The 23,094-nt window shown below is 32.6% G+C and overlaps 3 protein-coding genes across 6 annotated transcripts in view; 1 reads left to right on the top strand and 2 right to left on the bottom strand.

The window, feature by feature from the left end:
* LOC107441434 (probable phosphorylase b kinase regulatory subunit alpha) overlaps positions 1-2,216 on the bottom strand; it is a 36,398-nt gene extending 34,182 nt beyond the window's left edge. For 3 of the 4 annotated variants that reach the window (XM_071180213.1, XM_043049001.2, XM_071180212.1), the window contains exon 1: positions 1,749-2,072. In XM_071180213.1, the coding sequence (XP_071036314.1) occupies positions 1,749-1,826 (78 nt within the window). In that variant the 5' untranslated portion in view covers positions 1,827-2,072. Of the gene's footprint in view, positions 1-1,748 lie in introns of all 4 variants that reach the window. The other variant, XM_016054693.3, reaches the window with a different exon arrangement.
* LOC107441435 (Ubiquinol-cytochrome c reductase ubiquinone-binding protein) lies at positions 2,210-6,234 on the top strand. The gene is made up of 3 exons (XM_016054694.3): positions 2,210-2,345; positions 2,472-2,636; positions 6,065-6,234. Exons 2-3 carry the CDS (start codon positions 2,483-2,485, stop codon positions 6,157-6,159), a joined length of 249 nt encoding a protein of 82 aa, XP_015910180.1. The 5' UTR covers positions 2,210-2,345; positions 2,472-2,482; the 3' UTR covers positions 6,160-6,234.
* A 448-nt stretch (positions 6,235-6,682) lies between these two features.
* LOC107441431 (NTF2-related export protein 1) lies at positions 6,683-14,111 on the bottom strand. The gene is made up of 4 exons (XM_016054688.3): positions 13,999-14,111; positions 13,322-13,411; positions 10,645-10,789; positions 6,683-6,945 (listed from the first exon to the last, which is right to left on the bottom strand). The coding sequence occupies exons 1-4, from the start codon at positions 14,005-14,007 to the stop codon at positions 6,770-6,772; spliced, it is 420 nt and encodes a 139-aa protein (XP_015910174.1). The 5' UTR covers positions 14,008-14,111; the 3' UTR covers positions 6,683-6,769.
* Between the last annotated feature and the right edge of the window lie 8,983 nt (positions 14,112-23,094).

Raw genomic sequence — 23,094 nt, 5'->3', positions numbered from 1 at the left:
GATCCTTAAGTTAAATTAACTAAACACCAAGGCACCAATATGAAATCTATATGCTGCCTAACATAAGCAACAATTTGAATACAACTAAAATTCAAAATATTAATACTTTTTTCTGGGCGTGAAATATAATGTCTGAGTGTGTTTACTTAAAACTATCTTTCTATAAAATTACGAATATTCTGTGTGTGTTTTTATAACCATCACTATCCTTCTAAGTTGTTTCATTCTTAAGAAATATTGAAGGAAAAATTTGCCAAGTGAAAGTGCACTGGAAAAATTTTTAATTTATAAATAAATATAAGTCAAATACCTAGATATGTATAAATTGTTTGGAACAATAAATGGTAAGATACATTTTTTCCATGGGTAAAACTTTTACCTCAGTCTATTTATATATTGTGCAAGTTATATATTGCATCTGATCTTAAGAAATCATATGTTAAAAAATTGACACATCATATGTAAGATTGACCATCTCTGATGCCCTTTATCAAAAAAATATTACACTTTTGTGGTTATTTAAAAGTGAAATAGTTCAATATTGTTATACATAAAGTATATGATTTAAGGATTGCAAAAGAAAAAACATTGATTATAAAATTTTTGTTAAATTAAAAAAGTCTACTTTTATAACCTGTGACACACAATATTTATATAATAAATAGTTTCAGAATAAACTCAACACTAGAAAGTATTGAGTGGTCTGGAAGAAACTAAAAAAAAAATTATAATAGACACAAAAGCCTTTATAATAGACAGCCTTTATAATAGACAGCCTTTATAATAAAAGCCTTTATAATAAAAGCCTTTACAATAAAAGCCTTTATAAAACTTTATAATAGACACAAAATCAAAGGAAATTTATTAAAATGTAAACAGTAAAAAAATCAATAAAATAACCAGTTGACTTATTTAATCATAACTTTATTAATTTTCTTTACATAGAAAACCTTTATTAATATTATTAACTAACTGTTCACACGTAATAATTGTCCATTCACAGACAATTAATAATAATAAAAAAAATTTCTTCTTATAACTTTAAAAACTTTCATTTAAAAAAAAAATACCTGAATGAACGAAACTTAGAATTAACTCTGAATCCCACTGAGTATTTAATGAATATAAAGCTTTACAAATATTTTAAAAACCCTACTGATAAATTCACTATAGCTGCTGAAAAATATTATAAAATTACAGACAAAATATCTTCTATTTAAATTATTAGCATTATTATTTTTGATTAAATTTTTATGACATTTTAAATCTGTGTCTCCGAATTCATTTATGTAGTTTATAAATCTTATGACTTGTTTTAAAAAATTGATAAATAGGAGTTGCATATTAAGCTACAGTAAAAGAAATCATAAAGAAATATGGAATCATTATGTAATAATTTTTAACAAGACGATAAAAATTTGTTATAAATTACAAGAATATTTAGAGCAAATGCCATCAAAATGGTTTATAAAATCTATTCTATTATGTTAGTGAAATTCCATTTGATACAGCTGCTTTTGTTCTAAAACAATGAATATTATAATAAATGCTAAAATACAATGCCAATGTGAAATATTTATTAAAATTTGCAAGGTCTCAATTATAAATAGGATAATATATTTTAAAACTTCTTTAATGCATTGGTACAACTTATTAAACATGACCTTGTACAACCTTGCATTAAATGTGAATTAGAAGAGTATGAAAAAATAAACATTTCCCCATAAAAAAACACTAGAATACTTTACCTGATTGTCCAATATAGTCCTGTGAACTAATCGTTGATAATAGTCTAATCGAGCACCGGAATTACTTCGACTTCTCATTTTATCTCCCTTTTTGGTCGTTTTAAAATAAATAACAAATTCTACAATGTATTATTCTAAGATCATATCAGTAGAGTGATTTATTACTTTTTACAATAAGTTTATAGTAAGCTATAAAAACACTAACATTAAATTTAATTTTATCATGAAATAGTACATCCATTACTAAGCTAAAGGAATTTCATGATGGAAACATGCGAAAGTAAACAAACAGACGTCCTTTACTAAAAATTATAGGAAAAAAGCGCATAGATAAAAACGAGTGATCAAATTCAAAGTTGACTGATTAAAACCTAGCACTTTATAAACAACAAATAATGAATTTTAATGAAAGAAATTTTCTGGAAGAAAATAAAGTTAGAATTATTTTGTAATTTTTCGGGAAATTCCTTTAAAAAAGTTGTTTGATTGAAACTGTGACGGAATTTTATTTTATCACAATAACTTCAACTTTCATTTTAAAATCATCACAAACTCCTTGACCTGACTTTTCTTTGCTGGTCTATCGTGATTAAAAAAGTAATTACAAATTATTTTATAAGCTTCAAAAAACTTAATCATTTTTGAAAATTGTCTTTGCATTTCAATACGTAAAACGTTTTTAGCTTTATCCATTTCTAATTTATGATTGTTTATGTATTGTAGATTGTTCCAGAATGGGACAGCACTGGGGTGAACTAGCGAAAATTCGCCGAGTTGTTCATTTTCGAATATCTCCTTATGAGCAAAAAATTTTTGCTGGTTTCTTTTCTAAAGGAATTCCAAATTTGGCCCGAAGATTTCGGAGCCAAGTTTTTTACGTAGCTCCACGTAAGTTATGTTTTAAAACGTTTTCTGAACTAACTTTTTAATAATAAATTTTTAAAGGTATAGTTTACTGATATTCGTTTTCGCAAATATCGTTAGGAAATGGAAAATATTGTGTCATACAGGCAATGGTCTACAGTATTCCCTATCGTGATCTTTTGCGCCAACTGCAATCGCTAAGGTGCCAAATTTTAAACTTGCAATTTTTTTTAAAAATACATGTAGATAATTGAGTTTCTCGCGGGCCGCTGCCCAGAAGTTGCCAAGACTTTTTGCGATTATTCTGCCACAGATCAGGATACGTAAATCTCCCCGAGAGAGAGCTCTGTCGTTTCATTTTAAAAATACTCAGTGCTAAATAATCTCGCTACAGTATGGCCTAAGTGACCGGTTAGGCTTACCAGATCGCACTAAATGACCAAACTCATGAACAGGGTTTGCATGGTACTAGCACCTTTTCCCACCTCAATTAAGGACTGGAGTGACTGGCGCTTCTTTACTCCCATGGTGTTTCGGCATCATCTAGGCGTGATGTGGAAGAACATTCTTCATACAAACTTAATGAAAAGTGAATTTTTCTACTGCGTCATACTAGCAATCTGCAAGAGTGTTTCATTGCGAATCGAAATGTGTAATTAACCCAGGATTTGTTTTTTTTACGGGTATACAAAAGCGAAATTTTAAGAGGCGGGGAAGAAAATCTTAGAACTTGCTTTTTTTAAATTATTTTGTGAAACTGCAGTTTTTCCTAAAGCAGGGTTGGGTTTTTGACGTCAAAAAGTGGTTTTTGACATGACAAGGGTATAATACTGGTTTAAACCGTCAAAAATGTCAAAAACTAAAGTTTGTCAAAAAAATATATAAACTTCAAAACTACCAACAGTTGCCATGCATTATATTGAAATTTAATTATACTATAGGTAATCAGCAGGTTTTAAAATATTTTTTAATTGAAATTAAGGTAAAATAACAGATTTAAAATCTCAGAAATTTATATTCAAATGCATGTGCAGAAAAATTTTGCACAAAATTTTTTTAAATATTTATATTTTGAAAAAAAAAATTTTTTTTTTGATACTTAAGAAAATTAAAAGTTTATTACTATGCATTTTTGACATATAAGGAACATATAACTAATATTTATAAGGAACTTACAAGTTATGTTGTATAAATACAAACTTGATATAAGATACAAGTGTATAAAAAATTTTTTTTAATGTTATACCGAATATCTTTATTATCCAGTATGTTAATTTGAATTTAAAAGTAGTTATATTTGTGAATAATGATAAATATAATTCATATTGTTTATTATATTTATTTATAATTATTACACTTATCATTTTAAAACAATTTTTATCTCTTAATTTTTTTTTCTCCACTTGTATTAAGAATACAAATAATGCATATCTTGAAAGCAAGAAGTAATTATTCAACAGCTGAATATTTAGATATTCAACAAAACTATATAGTATTCAGCAAAATGAAATTCACAAGTATTTGGATAAACTAAATTTTCAGCATAGTAAATGAATAGGCTGAATATACTGTAAATCGACACTAACTACTCTGTGTATTTAACAGAAAGCACTTAAATTTGTATTGTCTTATGTTAAAAAGATTATTAAGAAGATTTAAAAGAATATTAAAAAGATTTTTCTTTAAAAGATGTCTAATGTACAAAACTGCTAATGTTTATCTTTAAAAATGTCTAATTTTTAGTATAATCTATACTATACACTAAATTTGGTTATAAATAAATTTCTTAATAATATCACTGCAGATTTTCAATAACACATGAAAATGAATACATAATATTACAAAAGATGTGAGCTTTCAAAAGTACAAGATTTTGGTTACTATTCAAAATATAAGTGTTTCTTCAAAATTTTAAATTTATTTTTTCTAGAACATATTTAGAAACACTATCCTTTATAAAAAATATATAAATTTTATGTATTATTTAAATTTCACATATGAATATAGGTTTTTGACATTTTTGACTATGAGGTTTTTGACGTGACGGTTTAAACTGTCAAAAACTGTCACATGTCAAAAACCTGCCAACCCTGTCCTAAAGTTAAGTTGGTGAAGGTACTAATTATATGTGAAGGTATAAATTTGCCCTGGACAGACCTTTGGTTTTTGGTGTTTACCATAGAGACTCTAGTGTAAAGGGGATGAGTACAAGTGATATCTTCTAGTTGGTCCTCTTCTGTAATTTTTTTTTTTTTAGTTTCTCATAGGCTGTTGCCAAGACTTTGCAATTATTCTACTTCAAATCTTACTGAGAGAAGAGGAGGATATTTCAGTTGTGCATGCATTACCATATCTAAATATATAGCCATTTATATGAGATTTTTATTTTAACAAAGTCAGACTCGCCATACATAATTATACACTCATGCAAAATTCTACATTCATCATTTTGGTTTATTAGACCAAAGATCTTCCATAGGATCTTTTTTTAATTTTTTACCAAGCTTGTTGAAGGCCTTTAAGTTTTTGTAAGTATTCAAAATTCACATTTGTAAAGTGCATTAGCTTAATTAAAGTAAATTAGAATGCACTAATTCTTGGCCTAATACTATCTCTTGAACCTTTTCATGATATCTATTCTTTGATTAGGTGACACATAATTTTTAAACTGACTGTTATTTTAATTAAATATTAAGCTTTAAAACAAAAGCTATTACAATTTACAAAGACTTCGTAAAATATTGAATTCAGTGAGCTATGTTCCTAACAGTTTTCTGTGGAGGTTATAGTTATCCTCAGTAATAGTTACTTAAACATATGTTTAATCTATCGTGGAGAAATATGAAAATAACATTTAGGTGTGGAATATACTTCCAGTTTTTAGTATAACTACAAAAAATGCAAAATTCTTAAATGTCAGAAGTATTAGGTGCCACCATGATTATGGTGTGGAAAGTAACATGAAAGGTTTTTGCTGAAATATTACGTACCAGCTAAAATGTTATTCTGTTGTCTTGGTCACTTAATGCGACCCAAGAATTTATCCCCGACTATGTGTATATATTTTTGAATTACATGTAGGGCGATTTGAATATTATTTAACTGCAAAGACAGGATAAGACTATAAGAAATTGAAATCCTTTTGTCAAACATTAAATTCTCATGACTAACCAGGAAATAAGTACTTATTAGTTTTAAAGATTGTAAAATGAGGGAAAATATTTACAAATTAAAAAGAGAGATTTATCTTATTTCTGCTGACAATGTTTAAAATCACCAAAGGCATAGTTACGCAATATTTGAATGGTCTGTGTGAATGTAAAAAAAATAATAAATATTTTTTTAGGTGTTTCATTGATCTGTCATGTTTAAAGTCTATGAAGAGTAATTTTTGCATCATATGATTTGATCATGTTGATAAGTAGTACTAATTGATGTTTATTTTCTTATAGCTTTTATTATGGGTTACTTGATTTATGATTGGGCTAATAAATACCATGCTGAACTTCAAAGGAAAAATCCCAAAGACTATGAAAATGATGTATAAATGTAAAATTATTGTTTCTTTTCAATTTAAATTTTTTTTTTTTTATTAGAGATGGAATAAAAATGTAAAGAGCAATTTTCAGTTTCTTTTATTGTGAATTACTGTGCATACTTATTTTTAAAGTACAATTTTTTTTTAAAATACTTTTAGAAAGTAATTTTATTTTGTTAAATATATTCTTGAACAAAGAAAAACTTATTTGATTTTTAAAAATGATAGAAAACAATATTAAAATAGTAACAATCAACAATTTCTAAAGTGACACATTCTTTTTACAAAAAAAATGAACCAATTTGTTATTTTGATTTTCTTTTAATTAGACCAAAAATTTCTCCAGGGCTGACTGAATTCCCCAAAGCAGAATAATAACTTCAGTTGAAAATTTTGACTATTAAATATTTTCAAATACAAAACTTCAAAATAGATAGTAAAAATATGCATTTAAATTTCCACAACATTCATTAATATATGGATTATATAATGAAGTTAATTAAAAATATTTTCAAAAAAGAATAGAACACCATTAAGTAATTAAAAAGGTTTATTTCAATATAATATTTACAATATATATAAAAGACAAGCATTTAAGTTAATACATTTATTCGAAAATCTACATAACAGTATCATGAAATCGAAAGTTATCAGAAACTATTTTCCAAACATTTCCATTTGGACCAGATTGGGTAGTGAGCATAATGGATTCAGTAAATAACTTAGATGTTCTTCCAGTAAATGTTATATTTCCTGATACAGTAACAAGAACAGTTGTTTGTTGAACAACTTCTTCTGTTAAAATAAATGAAACATTTTTATTATAATGTAAAAATATAAATCAGGTGCATGCATAACTAAATTAAGACACATTGTACAATCATGACTAACAAATTTTATTTAACACATGACAGAACATTTCATTAAAAAAGGAATATTTTATTCTCATGAGACCATTTGATATGCCTGTTTTGTTCAAAAGATTAAAGCAATAAAAAAAAAAGCTGAAAATGCACCATTTTTTTTATTTGAAGTAAAGAATGACAATGCAGTGAAAATATTTTTGAAAAAGTTGCAATAAATATATATATTGATTTTGTATTATTCTATCTAAAATAAAATTTGTAACTAAAATTCTGGTTTTATAATTTATTTAAAAAGAGCATGAGAGACTTGGGTTATGAAAATTATATTTTTTTATCAGATAAATTTAGATTACATACTGTTATTTTACTATTTGTTAGTAACCTTTTAATGTAAAAAAATAATTTAAAAAAATAATCAATCTTATCTCATAAATATCTGATTCAATTATATATATTAAATTATAATAAATTAAAAATATCATGAATAGAACTAGCTTTTTTTTCAACTTCCTTTAACAATTTATTTTTTGTCAATTAATTGTATTCTAAGTTAAATAAATTTCACAAAGTTGCAAATCATAAANCAGCAGTTTATATTTTAAATTATAATAAATTAAAAATATGAATAGAACTAGCTTTTTTTTCAACTTCCTTTAACAATTTATTTTTTGTCAATTAATTGTATTCTAAGTTAAATAAATTTCACAAAGTTGCAAATCATAAATTTAATTGACAAAAATATAATAGATAGTAAGTCAGTTGCTATCTTTTGAAAGTTATGGCCCATTTTTGTAATTATATGCGCGCCAATGTTGCATTGTTTCTTTGCAGAAACATCTGTTTTAGACTCCATAATTAAAAAAGTCAGTGAATATCAAAGCAAAAAACAGAGAATAGTGAAATATACACTTAAAAATTGATTGTTACACTCTTAAGTATGACAAAAAAAAAAAAAGGTGGACGTGAAGTTTGGCCTCACGAGAACTACTCCATACACCACACTCTCGTTCACGGTTCTGATTAAACAGAAAAGCCACTTTGAATAAGGATGTAGGGTAAACTGTTTCGTATTTAATTAGATTGGGTGTCTCATCTGCTCATATCTTACTCATTAAAAATAGTTTTACTTTTGTTTTCATAACAGCAGACATACAGTGGAGAGGAATTCTCATGAAAGCTGCAGAGTACTAAATTAATGCTGAAGATCTTGTTGATTGTGTTTTTTACAAACATGTGCAGTATGATAATAAAATTAGATATTTATAACAAAACAAAGGGTTGATCAATAATATCCACAGCTTTCTTATGAAATTTTCTTTTGACAATTCTAACTTAAAATTCCAAACTTTTCAAGTGAAAAGGATATTTTTCACCATAACTTTTGAGAAAAAATTGCAAAAGGAAGTATAATTAACCTCTAGAAAGCTGGAGAAAAAAGTTTGAACTATAATATGCCGCTACAATAAATCAATGGTCAGAAAAAGGGAAATTTCTAATAAAATTATACTAGGGGGCTCCGCCCCCTGCTCGCTACGCTCGCCAACCCCCAGAACTGCTTCGCAGTTCCATTGCATATTGCTTCGCAATCTTATAAAAACATTTTAACAAATTTAAATTTTAAAATAAAAATGCCAGATATTGAAATCAATTACTTAATGAAATTTATACACTTCTCTGCCCCCTTCACAATTTGATTATCTTTTCTTCATGTAGCTGAGAAATTTGGAGCTGTAGCAGAGAATATATCTCAATAAGAAATGCTTTCCCGTTTAGAATTCCGCCATTCATTTCTCTGACGTCTGCCAGAGATATTTCGACGCCTGATAGCAGGCATTTTATTTAGGCAGCAGGCACTAAATAAATAAAAATAGAACTAAATAACTAAGATATCGTTTTAAATCTCAAATCAAAATAATTGTTTGTAGAAAGTTTGTTTTGGTTTGAATATTCGCACGTTTGTTTTGGTTTGAATATTCGCACGATGCCATTGCCATTCTATTGTAACGAAACAAAAAATTTATCATGAAACTAAAAATTTATCAAAGGAACTAAAGATATTGAATTCTTTTTTTAAGAAATTCAGTTCCGTTTTTTTTTATCCACTCTTATTTTTGTTTATCAATCTATTAATTCAGAAATGCTTTAAATCAAACGATGCTTACGGAAACAATGCTTATGCGAACCACCCGAAAAATGATTTGCTGAATTCTCATTGGTTGAAACTAAATTATTAATTTTATTAATTAATTAAAGGAAATTTTCATAATTTAAGACCTTATTGCACATCTACATAACAATACCTTTAAAACGACACCTTATTTGTTTAATTCTGTTGCGTAGTTTGGGAGTTTTTAGCGAGACAAAATATTGCTAGCCTATTAATATATAGATTCCAGTCAATTCACTAATAATAGGGAAACAAGAACTATGAAGATGAAAGGAAGAACATATGTAAAATGTACATCACTGAATACTACTCAGTGATGTACAATGTACCAAAGAAAAAAAAACACCACCCTAAATAATTTTTGATCTAACCAAAATATATACTTACTTTATATATTATTAAATTATATGTTATATTACTAAATATTTACTAAACGTTTTTGCATGCAATTATCCTCGGAGAAACAAATTTTATAATTAAAAATGTAAAATTTTTAAATTTGCTTAAAAAGTTCGTGAGATATGGCAAAAAGTAAAAATAACATAACTTTGGAGTGCTCCCTTGCCAAATTATTGTGGCTATATTACCCAGATTGTGGCTCTTATTTTGGGGGTCAGAATTCTATATATATAAAAAAAAAATTATGTTTATTCAGAGAAAGTACATTTTTGCGCCTGACTTCGCAACCTAAAATACCATCTACACTAATTAATTAGCATACTTAAGGTCACCCCCTTGAACCCTTAAGTTTGTGTCACAGAACGTGAAGAGCCGATCAGTAAATCAAAAGTTATTCAGGGTGTTTCTTTTTTTCTGCGCCCTGCACATTTTGCATATATTTTGCACCAAAGATGTACAAAAAATTATGAAATTGTGTTTAGCATCACAATATAATTTGTCAATATCAATGTTTGCCTAAGATTCTGGGCAGAATCCTGATTGATGCAGAGCATGTTCAACATTTGCTAGCTGAACACTTGCTAATAAATTTAATAAAATTTTTTTATTATTAAAAAAAAAGATAACTTTAGAGATTCAATTTTAAGTTGTGCAAACATATTTAATCTAAAATAAAAAGGTCGTTGAAATTATTAAAAAGTAAAAACACATGCAGATGCATTACATGAATGAATTATGATGCTCTCAACAAAATTTATTTTTCATTTGTTGCTAAATTTTAACTTGAAATATTCTTTGCCATTTACAGTCTTTATCATATTAATTGTCATTTGATAATAATATTTATTTAAAAAACTATTAAAATCTTAAATAGTAAATTTTAGATATTGAATAAATTTTGATTTAATTCAAATCATCAGTTGATACTGCGCTTAATGATAATTTTTCGCTTTCGCGACACTATTATAATAACAAGAACAGAATCAGTAACAGAAATCAGAAAATTATAAAAGGAATAAGTAAAGAATTAATATTTTATGTAACTTTACAAGAAATATTTACCAAACACTGGCTGAGCATCAACACATTTAATTTCTGTTCTGCTAACTGGTAAAGATTCATAAAATTTGCCTATGGCTTCTTTGGTACAATGGGGATTGCCATTCCAAACTAGTGTAGCAAGGTCCATATACAAATTTGATACAGCCTATAAAGATTTAATTATTATAGTAGCTTGTAAATTTTGTTAAAGTTTTTTATTCAAAATTAAGTGGGTCATTCTCCACAAATTGCCTATTTTCAGGTAATGACAACAAGAAATTTTTTTTCATCAGAATTTCTAATTTTTTTTTAAACAAGATACAGAAAAAGATACAACACAAGAAAAAAAAATATAGCAATTGGTCTTAATATTAAAAAAAATAATAAAAAAATTAGAAGTTTTTATAAAAATGGGAGAATAACAATAAAGAGTATTTTTCAGTTCATGTCAGTCCTTAATTGCCTTAAAAAATAACAAAATGAAACACAAAAATATTTTTTTACCCAGTTTGTAAAAACATTAGAATCAATCCTTGAGAAGAGAGTCATTTTCTCACAGAAAGGAAAATATCTTTATTTGCTTTTAAAGTTTATATTTAGAAATAAAATTGAAATAACAATAAGAACATATATTGAGAGAGAAAATTATAACACTTAATACATTTTTAGAAGAAAGAAAAAATAACTTCATAACTTTAAAAGAAGAGTCATCTCAATACTCAAGAGAACATGGCACCGAGAAGAAATCCAATTGGCAAAATCAGTTTTTACTAAGGAACTTTTATTTTATTTTATAACCATTGCTGAACAGCAGCCCCAATTTTGAATTTACAACCACTAATGTTAAACTCCGTATCCTTGCAATTTTGAACCAATCCAGGAGACAAGGATACGTCTGGATCAGTACCCCCACCAGAGGTATGATTAGTTATGGGAACATGATGGACTTTGTGAATAGTCAGATTTAACGTGCATCAGTCATCATTTACTACACTTTGCCAAACTTCGGCCGGCAGAGCTTGAATCCACAACCTCTTGGTCTTGGGCCCAGTGCCCTACCAACCAGACTATCCCGGCCTTTAACTAAAGCACTTATGGGCATTAAATTTGTAACCACTGCAGAAAGTTTTTTACTATTACTAAAAAAGCAAACAAAATCTGCCTCTTCGAAAAAAGTTTTTGTCTTTTTCGAATTCCTGAGATTTTTTTTTCTTTTTTTACATCTATGCTTTTTCTTACCAATGCTGTTTCAAAATTACATGATTTTAAATCCACACATCGCAATTCTTATTTATGTGATTCAAGATCGTACATCGTGTTTCATATGTTTATGATATTATATCAAATATCAAGTTTTGTATTCACAAGATTTAAACTCCATTATTATCATTCATTTTCAAGTGACTTAACTATACATGAGAATTCACATTCACACAATTTTAAATTCAAACATCAAGATTCTTATTCAAAAGATTTTATAATCAAACATCGAGATTCGTATTCGCACGATTTTAAAACTAAACATTGAAATCCTTATTCACGTAAATTTGAAAATAAATATCAGGATTTGTATTAATGCTATTTAAAAATTAATTGTCGAGATTCGTATTAACTTCATTTTAAAATCAAACATGGAAATTTATATCCACGTGATTGTACAACAAAATATTAAGATTTGTGTTCCTGTGATTTTAAAATCAAACATTGTGATTTCTTTTCACAAAACTTTAAAATCAAACACTGAGATTTGTATACACACGATTTTAAAATTAAATGTAGAGATTTGTGCGATTTAAAAAACATACATTGAGATTCCTATTCACACAATTTAAATAAATGAATAAAATTTTGCATCAATATTTTATTAGAACGTTCATAACATTCTGTAAATAAATGTGTACTACAAATGCTTTTTCTAGCCTAAATTTTAGGTATTTTTTCAGTTATTTAAAAAGTATTTTTGCACATAACATTTTTTGATTTCCATTTTCAAATTTTTGGTATTTAACCAAACTCATTCCTGTAGTATAAAAATTAAGTATAAATGAGTTCTATAAAAATTAAACATCTTTTAAAGAATCTGATTTTTCAAAAAAATTTGTTAAACTGAGCTGGTGAAGTAAAATTTGAAACTAGTTAACAGAATTAATCTCTGCATGCAGAAAGTTTTTCATTTTTATCTAAGTCTGCTGCTAAGTCATTTTATACAATTAACAATTTGTGTCAATCATGCTTTATGTTATTGCATTTTGTAGGTGAAACTTTAAGTTATTCACATTATACCTGTTTCATTGAATTAAAATTAATATGCACTTAATTTTATATTTTACATATGTTTAAAATAAAATTTACAATAGATATTGTATCTATTGTAAATTTTACATTTGTATTGTATTATAAAGCTATCAAATTTCATATTGATAACAAAATAGCTAAAATAAAAATTAAGGGGAAGGTAGAAATTTTTTATAAGAAGCTTAATTTATGTTCCAGAGTTCTGAATGGCAAAGTTATGGAACTGAAAATTGTTTTTGATGCAAACAAAAATATTCAAATTTTTGTAAGTGATAGAAAGTTGCATCGGTACCAGTCTAAAAACAAGATAAAAATATCTATACATACTTATAGATAAAAAGAACATTATTGCTTTCATTCTGACTAGAATATATGACATGAGGATAAAGTTTTTAATACTCACATGGCGCTTCTTATCTAATGTTTCATAGAAAAGCTTTGAAAATGTATCTCCAGCTTGTCCAGCTAACTCAACTTTTGAGCGTTTAGTATCCTAAAACAGAGAATAAGCAATTACTATAATATCGTAAACAATCAAATATCCTATGTCTACACAGGGGAATTAATTTAGGCATTTATTGTTTAGTTCGAGGTCATATTTAATGAAATTTTTAATAATTGTTTCAATGCCAAACATTAAATTTCCTTGAACTATATAACATTTTGCTTAAACAATCTACTTATTGGGAAAACACTATCTACTTTCAACATTAGATTTTCAACATATTTCCCGCTTGCTAAACCTTTACTTCAACCTTATTAAAATTGTGTTGTTAAACAGATCAGGGACTCCACAAATCGATAAAAGAAAAATAAGTTTATAGCCTACTCTTTCTGCTTGGGAAATATTATAAGTAAAAATAGATTAAAAAAAAGTAATTCAAAATTCTTTTTTTATAAAGGAGATATAAATTAGTTTTTCTTGAATACCAATGCTGTATTGAAATAAAAATACTATAGAATACATGCATCAAATGATTAAATTACAGAGATATTCCAAAACAAACATGTGAAGTCATTCAAACCACTTTTTTACCTCGTAATTAAAATCAGTTTTATAGTAATATTCAAAATACTTACAGAAGACATTTTTAAATAAAATTAAAAGTTTATTTGCTCACTCAGTCATCAAAATTGTTGAATTTTGAAATGTTTTGTAAATTGTTGATGATGATGATTATCAAGGATCTGTTTTGGAGCTTTTTGCAATTTGCAGCTTATAGCTTGCTCTTCTGTCATGATGCAGTTTTTTTGAAATGTTCTCACTGCATTGTCGTGAAGCAGTATTTTGTTTATTTGAAATGTGTGACGGCCAAACATTGGCCATGAAAAAAAAATGAAAAAAAAAACAGTCAGAAGAAGCCATTTCAAGCAAGAATTGATTTCAATGTGTGCCCAACAGATTCGCACTCAATGTTGACCCACAAAAAAAAACCAGAAAGCCTCCGCAGAAGTCACTTCAAATGATTTCAATGTCCCAAGAGGTCCCCACCACAACATCCAATGTTGGCTTCGTGTGCATTTAAAAAAAATCTCTTTGGCATAGAGTTATATGTAGATGACTTCTCGGCACATGGGGAAAGACTTTTGACTGCTGGTACGCATCCAGTCGACCAGACATTGTTCGCGAAACTCATGCCGGCAATGCGTCCGGAGAGGAATTTCCACCATCTCTTCCAAGCAAATCGGGCAGGTCTCGGTGATTTGTAATACCATTCTTCAAAGGTTAACGTAAAGAGGCAATTGTGAATTTCGCTAGTTAGGCGAATCCGCAAAGCCTCTGTCACGTGACACCCTTTCCAAAACCTGTGATCGACAATAAATCCGAGCCATCTGATACCAAAGGAATTAAAGGCCAGGAATGCTGGGCTTCCGTAATCCCTATCCCTCTGAAGAAGCAACTCTCGATCGATGAACCTCTTGATGACACCCTTCACCCGAGTCACATCAGAGTAGCCGATCGGATCTAGGAATCGAAGCACTGGATGCGCCTCGTCCCCCAATTCCCCGACCTCCGGCTCCCCCATCAGCAACACCTCCCGAGGAAGAGTATGGACTGGAAACACCTGATCCGGTGTCAAGGGAAGGAGATTACTCACAATAAAGTAGTTTGCTATCTGGAATCGACTCTATGTCAAAAATAAATTTTTCCTCGATGTGCAAACTCTTTTAACAGACAAACAGAGGGAGCTTCAGTCGTCATGATGCAATGAAATGTTCTAGAAAACTCCACGGGGCCTGAAAATGATCACCTGATGGATATCATGTGACAAAAACATCCGATCGACCCTTTCGAGATGCGTTTCCAAAAAGTCGTGCGAAAACATCCGTCAGATGCAGTTTCAAGAGTTCATGCGACAGATCACCAGATGCGCTCCCAATAAATTGTGAGACAAACACATCCACCAAGTACACTTTTAGGATGTCACCGGATGCATTTCCAAGAAGTCGTGCTGCAAAACACTCCCGCCAGATGCATTTTTAGGATGTCACCGGATGCGCTTCCAAGAAGTCGTGCGACAAAACACATTGGCCAGATACACTTTCAGGATATCGCGTGACAGGACATCCATTCGAAACAACATAGATCCAGAGGATGTGGCAATATCACCCAACCCAGGATATTTGAAATCTTTGAGATGGTTGAGTCACGTGGATCATTTGAAAACTTTTTAAATTTCCTGGCTCTCAAATCCTGGGGCTGGGGATTTGCAAGATGAATTGGATTCTAAGCTCATTGGCCCAAGGACATTCTGAAGATGAGTTGAGAGTGCGTCGAGACTCGAGGCTTGGCTCAAACACTCAACTCCAAAAAAACAAACTTGACCGGAAGTGGGCGTGCGCGTGGCCAAATAACAAAGATTGCTATGCACATTGACCACCAAAAAATTGCGTCTCAAAAGACTCAAATTTCGTCTTGACCCAAATCTCCAGACGAGAGAAAAAAAATTAGTTTTATTGTTAAAAGTGGATCGTATAGGCTTATACGTTTCTAGACCAAATATGACCCTTTTCAAAAATGTCATTTTTTACAAAAACAATTTATGCCCGTTTGGCCACATCCACTCCCAGTCAATTTTTTTTAGTAATGCTGTACTTAAGCGAGCTTCGAGTTTTGCTAGATTCAGTTTGAAATTGTTTTTCAAGCCTCGAGTATGAATTTGATAGCTTTGAAAAAGAGAATCAGTTCTTCTTACAAGCACTGGAAGAATAGGGATATCGACTGTCCGCTTTGCACACATAAAGTGACGTTGGAAGAGTACATAAAGACTCATTCCATATCCAAACATGGTCTCAATGGAAAAACCGATTGCATTTCTTGTGGAAAACATACATTTTGCGCGAGTCTCGAAGCAAACAACAGCCGCATTGAAAAATGCTTTACCCTTCTCAAAAAAAGAATCGAAAAAACAAAAAAGTTTGCTTTATCCAAACTGACGACACTCCAATGGCTGAAACCAGTGCTGCCTCTGGAATCGATGCTCCAGAAAGCTCCGTTACCAGATTATATGACTGTATTCCATTTGATCATTCATTACTTTATCGTCGACTCAAATACCGAGACATGGAGGAGGATTCGCAACAGGCTGGATTTTATGACGACTACCCGGGCGACTGTCAAGAGTTGATAGACACTGGATCGTTTGCCGAGTTTGATGAAGAGAGCAATTTGGGTCACGAGCCCCTGGCCTTGTTTCGAATGTTTTTTTTCCGACGCTTATTCGCTCTATCATGTTTTTATTCTATCGTATGCCTTTTCTAGTTTCAGGACCCACATGTCTACTGTCTTGGAGGCCAGTTCGCTGGTCGTGTCATCCTTTTGGTGTTTGTGCGACGGTTGCTCGACCGTCCAGCCCCAGGTCATTGCGTGTCATAAACTCCATGGCCACATGATTGTGGGAGTGCGAGATCGAGCAGCCTACTTCAAAGCGTGGAAACGCATCAACCTGACTTTCGAATCCGAGCGCTATTGCAAAGGCCAGAAAGAGATCAAGTCGGCCGTGCATTTGGCCAATACCATTCACTACGTATCGTGCAAAAAATGTCAATGTTCCGGATCCCAGCAGCCGGACGTGGGGCGAAAAGGACACTTTTACATCAATCGCCCGTTGCACAAGCATGTCGTCACTTCCATGGTCCTGTTGTGGCCGACGGGCTCCATGGAATTCATCCAGCTAAAGATTCACGATCATGTAGTCATGGATTGGAAAACGGAAACCTACTGGTCATCCGGTGTGAAAAAATACCGTGCTCGACGCCTTGCCGGAGCTTCGAGAGTGTCCCGCTTCTTTGCGATGGGATTACGAACCGCATCCCGCTGGAGAACACAAACTGTACTGGACAGAGAGTAATATCATGCGCTTCCGACTCACGCAGGCAAGCTTCGAGAATCGCGTCGCGGCGATGACACATCAGATTGGATTGGACAATTCTTGGCGTCAACGCATGAAGGAAGTCTACTGCACGCTCAATAAACAACAAGACTTTGAAATGCATATTTTAGAACGCGTGCTCCAGAAACAAGGCACAGAGATGGATAAGCTCCATGCAACTATCGACGCACGGAAACGAGAAAATTAAACGCTAAAGAGCCGAGCGGCGATAAATTTTCTAAAACTTTGATTAGTAAAATGTTTATCTCATCCAGACGAGTCTATAGAAGCCCAACACGATATACCTTGATTGAAAATTTAAAATTGTACCCTGGTTGGTACAACTGAAAACAGAGGCCACCAAAATTTTTTTTCTCATCCAGACGAATCTATCGATACCTCACTCGATGTATTTTGCTTGAAACTCTTTGTGTAAAAATCTAACTCCTCTCCATGGGGCGCCTCATGAACCCGGGGGCAATCAAGATATTTTATTAATCGAGACGAATCTATCGATACCTCACATGATATATTTTGTTGGAAAGTCTTTGTTTAAAATATTAACTCCTATCCATGGGAGGTCTCATCGACCCAGGGGCAGTCAAAATATTTTAATCATCGATACGAATCTATCGATACCCCGCACGATATATTTTGTTTGAATTTTACCAAAATGTACCATGGGGGTCTGACGAACCCCCGGGTGACCAAAATATTTTACTCATCGAGACGAATCTATTGATACCCCAGACGATATATTTTGTTTGAATTTTTGCCAACTCCGCTCCATGGGGGGTCTCTTGGACCCAGGGTCGATCAAAATATTTAGCTCATCGAGACGAATCTGTTGATACCCCACAGGATATATTTTGTTTGAATTTTACCAAACTATACCATGGGGGGTCTAATGGATCCCCGGGACCACCAAAATATTTAGCTCATCGAGACGAATCTATCGATAGCCCACACGATATATTTTGCTGGAAAGTCTTTGTTTAAAATACTAACTCCGCTCAATGGGGGATCTCATGGACCCGGGGGCGATCAAAATATTTTACTCATCGAGACGAATCTATCGATACCCCACACAATATATTTTGTTTGAATTTCATAAAAATGCATCATGGGGGTCCAACGGATCCGAGGCCATTCAAATGTTGGTTCTGAGAAAAACCCAGAGCCGCTTCTGATTGGTGCAAATTATTGAAAAGTGGGTTTAAAAGGCGCTCACTCTCAGTTGGAAATCAGTCGCAGCCGCGACTGCACCTGGAGAAGAACTTTGAAAAATTCCAAGATTGATTCGACTTACCGAAGGACTTGCCGAGGACTGCCGACTGACATGCCATAGCTTTCGATACTATTTGCCGAGACAATTTAAAGTATTTGCTGTCGCTTGACTCGAGGAAGCAGTGACTTGCTAAAGATTTGCCGACTGACGTGCCGTGGCTTTCTGCATTCCTTGCCGGGACGATCTAGCAGCATTTACCGTCGCAGGAGCACATTGTAGACACGTTTTGACTCGAGGAAGCAGTTTTGAAAAATGAGCTGTGGACATGTGTCGTAACGAGATTCATCGAGGATTCACCAGGTACGTATCATTTTTATTTCAGATGGAGAATGCCAGAAGGAATATGCCAGCCATGAGATGATTCCAGAGTTCCAGCAGCAGATGGGGATTCCATTGAGCTGATATCCGCAGCTCGGAGGCCAAGCAGATGAAGACATAAAACCAGAATGATGAATACCAAAATACGAAATATCAAATTAAAAACTCTATCGTTAGCTTTAGAATGGGAGACTCTGCGGTCCAGCAGAGAGAAGGAGGATGGTGACATCGCGACGTATGTCATCGAGAAGAACACTTCCGTAGTCGCTACGGCGGCTGTGATGCACATTTTGTTGGTCGGAGTTGCTTTGGCAATACCGAGGTAGCGTTTCCGTAGTTGCTTCGGCAGCTATGAGTATAGATGGCCGTAGAGATGAGCTCAGTGTTTGATGATATATGTTTATATGTGTGCTTATGTATTGGTCATGACCCTATCCATGGATATAGTGTTTAAGTTAGTTTTAGATTTAGAATTAGTTTTAAGCTTTAGATTTCGAATTAGTTTTAAGTTTCAGATTTAGAATTAGTTTTAAGTTGGATGATGGTACCTCATCCTCACTAGTGTGGATCTAGTGATTTTTTTGCCGTTTGGATGACCTTGAAAATAGACTTGGAAAATTTTTAATCTGGAGACGAGCATCAGTCAACACGCTTAAAAAGATTTCAAAGTCACTTGTGATTGGTTCAAATTTTTCAGAAGCATGTTTAAAAGGCGCACACGCATAGTTGGATATCAGTCGTTGCCGCTCCAGCACCCTGAGAAAAAGTCTGAAAAACTCTAAGCTGAACTCGACTTGTCAAAGGTTGACGACTACATAGCTTCATGGCAAGCATTCATTCAATCATTTCTACTGATGAAGACGATAGTAAATATGCGACCACATTTGCCTAATCGAAATCAATACTTGTGACAAAAAAGACGAGGACACGGAAATCGTTTCATTGATCCCGCCACCCCCCTCCCGTTGATCAACTAGTTTCTACAGAGTCTCTGTTTATGGTACATTGCTACGATTCCATCAAAAAAGACACATGCCGAAACATGTCAGGGTTGAGAAAGCGTCCTAACCCTGATACCTTTGCCTGTCCCAGAAATTCCTCTACGCCTCGTAGTCGTCCGACAAAGTTCTCATGCACACCTAGTAGATTGGATTTTTCTAGACATTCTGCCTTCCAACCCTAAGCTTCGAGGTTTTGTGAGATACTTCGAGATCAGCGACCACCAAAATACTACCGTTACCATCACAGAAAATCGTTTGCAGTCCTGTGCCTGCGCTCAGACTGATTTGCCTTCACAAATGGCCATGTTTGCAAGTCTGGCGACTGACCCATTGATAAGCATGTGCTCTTAGAAAAACTTTTTAAGCATGAACGCAACGACCCTCGTCTTACCAGACTCTACGACACAGAAATTATGGATCGATATCTTGAACACTTGGCCAAAATATCATCCAGCTCACGAAATTAAGATTGTTACTCTGGATACTTTGCATGAGCCCATTGGAAGGTGTGAGTCTTGCCGTCGAGAGGAGTGTCACCGTTGGATCGCAGTGATGGGTGGTATTTCACGCTACCTGAATATGTACTCTAAACCAATATATCATTGATTCTGTTACATGTCTGTAAATAATTTTGACGAGATCAATAACAAAAATTATCTTGAACAAAATGTCGCATCCTTCTGAATTATTTAAAACATTATATACCCTTAAAAAAATTTTTTTTTTTAAATTGTCTTATAAATGCAAGTCGGTCCTCACATCTCACAAGTCAAATTAAACTCGTGACAATTTGATTCTGATGAACGAGTCATGCTTATCATTTAACAATGTGGTTCAAGCTGTATTTGGATTCCAGCAATTCTCTATCTGGAGTTGTGGGAAAGGATGGATGTATCTATTGGCGTGTGGTGGAAGTGGGTGCGCTATGTCAAATGAATAAACCCTATAGAGTGCACAAAGTTTGATGCATTGCACAAAATATTGTTAAGGGTGAAGATATTTTACCCAAGAGATCTTTATACCATTCTATTCTAAGGAGATGAAAGTTGATTAATACAGACATTGCGATTGTCACTTTGAGATGGTGGAAGCGAGAGATGCACGACAAGTTTTTGTACACGATGCAGCAGGCCAAATTTCAAACAGCGCTGCAAAAGACAAAGGGTTGTAAATTTTACAAGAGTTGCATTGTGTTGAAAACCTGTGCAGAGGGCATTACATTTTACGAATGGATAGCATCTTTTATTCAACAAGTACAGCGTGAAAGAATCACGTATAAATAGATGGATGCTCTTTCGACTAGTGCCGCGGATGTCGAAAATCAAGTTTGGAATGATGACTCGCAAATTACAGAGCCTGAGGATACGCAAGATTCGACGTTAGCAATTTCACCGTTTGCCGATGAAAGGACATCCAATACCAATGACTTGCCTCAAACTGTTGATGAAATACCTCCGTTGGATGTTTATGAAATGCCTCAGACTGTGAATGAAATACCTCAAGTGGCTGCGCATGAAACGGTATCCCATGCACCTGAAATACCTCAAGTGGATGGCCAATCTTTTCCATCCAAATATTACACCATTTCTGAATTTAGGGGGGAAAAGCATTGCATCTTGCGTTTCACTTCGTAACTAAATTCTGTGATAGCAAATAAGATAAATATTGTCCTCAAAGACCAGTCATAGTATGTCACCAGGGAGACCCAGATGAAGGTTAGACATGTAAATCGTGAAGAGGAAAGGAGAAAGAACTGACCCCTGTGCTCATTGGAAAATTGGTTGATAGAGAATTCAATGGCAATTTTTTTTGTGTCTGACAAAATTTGGGATGAAGAGCAGCTCTGCCTGCAAAGCCGGATTTTTAGTGTTTGAGGATTAAGGCTTCCGAGTTGACATTGTCGTTGTTATAGTTGTAGTTCATTTACGTCGCACTAGAACTGCACAATGGGCTATTGGCGACGGTCTGGGTCATCACAATTTTGATCACCTGCTGAGCGGATGGCACCCCCGCTTCGGTAGCCCGACGAACAGCACGTGAAGTCGAGCACTTTACGGTAGAACAGTTTACCGAGGACCAATACCACGCACCCTCCGTCCCTACTCAGACTGATCCAAGTGGCCACCCACCCGTACACTGATCGCAGACAGTGATGCTTGACTTCGGTGATCTGCAGGGAACCGTGTCTTAACGATCAGTCCACTGCAGGATTGACATTGTCGTAAGCAGCGTGGATGTCAAGTGAGCAGCAGATTGCGAATTTCTTTTCATGTCAAACCCGAACGACTTCTTGAGGGAGGATAGTGAGCAGTGGCGTATCTAGGGTATGGCAGGCATGGCGAGAGCCATGGGCGCATTATTTGAAAAAGGCGCAAAATCAACCAACATCAACGTCTTTCTTTTTTTCAATTTTTCAAAATATTTTGATATTTTGCTTGTTTTAAAAAAATTAATTTAACTCGTATACTAATACAAATTTTAAAAACAATAATACAAATTTCAAAAAAATAAATAAAACATTGAAAAGATTCATTTAGAAAACTCTCCAGAATGCAGAATAAAAACTTCCAATGATCCGATCCTCAGATAAATCTTTCTTTTTCCCGTACCACAAGGAAAAAGACAAGATAAACATCTCTTCATATCACATTACTAGGTTGTAAAAGGCCAATTATCTGGGGATGAATAGAACACCTGCAGGCATAGAGAATAGTCCTTTGGTGGTGACAGAGGGCAAAGAGATGTGAAAACCATGAGGTGTCCCTGTCCAGTTTAGCGCAATTATCATACCCTAAAATGCTTGTGGATCTTAAATTTTATCAGGGGTGAAAATCACTTTGAAAAGCGGCTTTCGAATTTGTTGAATATACAAATAGAACCCTTGCTGTAAATTAGCGTAAATCCTTTCAAAAAGGGAGGTTTTGCCACACATGGTGGGAATCACTGTCACAAAACATTTAAATACTAAAAACAGGAGGTGCCTCTGCCTTGCTTAAACCAATGGTAATACTCAACAATGAATAAACCCCATCTATTCTTTTTTTATGAAGAAAAAAAGACAGCCATAAGTGTAATTTAAACGAAGTATTAGGATTTTCTTAAAATCAAGGATTAAATTGTAAGTAATCATTTCTTATTTATTGAAATCATGCTCACTTTATTATTTCACATTATATTTTGTAGCGATCGATATACT

The sequence above is a fragment of the Parasteatoda tepidariorum genome, chromosome 4, assembly GCF_043381705.1.
Source record: "Parasteatoda tepidariorum isolate YZ-2023 chromosome 4, CAS_Ptep_4.0, whole genome shotgun sequence".
Lineage (NCBI taxonomy): Eukaryota > Metazoa > Arthropoda > Arachnida > Araneae > Theridiidae > Parasteatoda > Parasteatoda tepidariorum.
The sequence above is the reverse complement of the archived record's forward strand: the minus strand, read 5'-3'. Positions and strand labels throughout refer to the sequence as shown.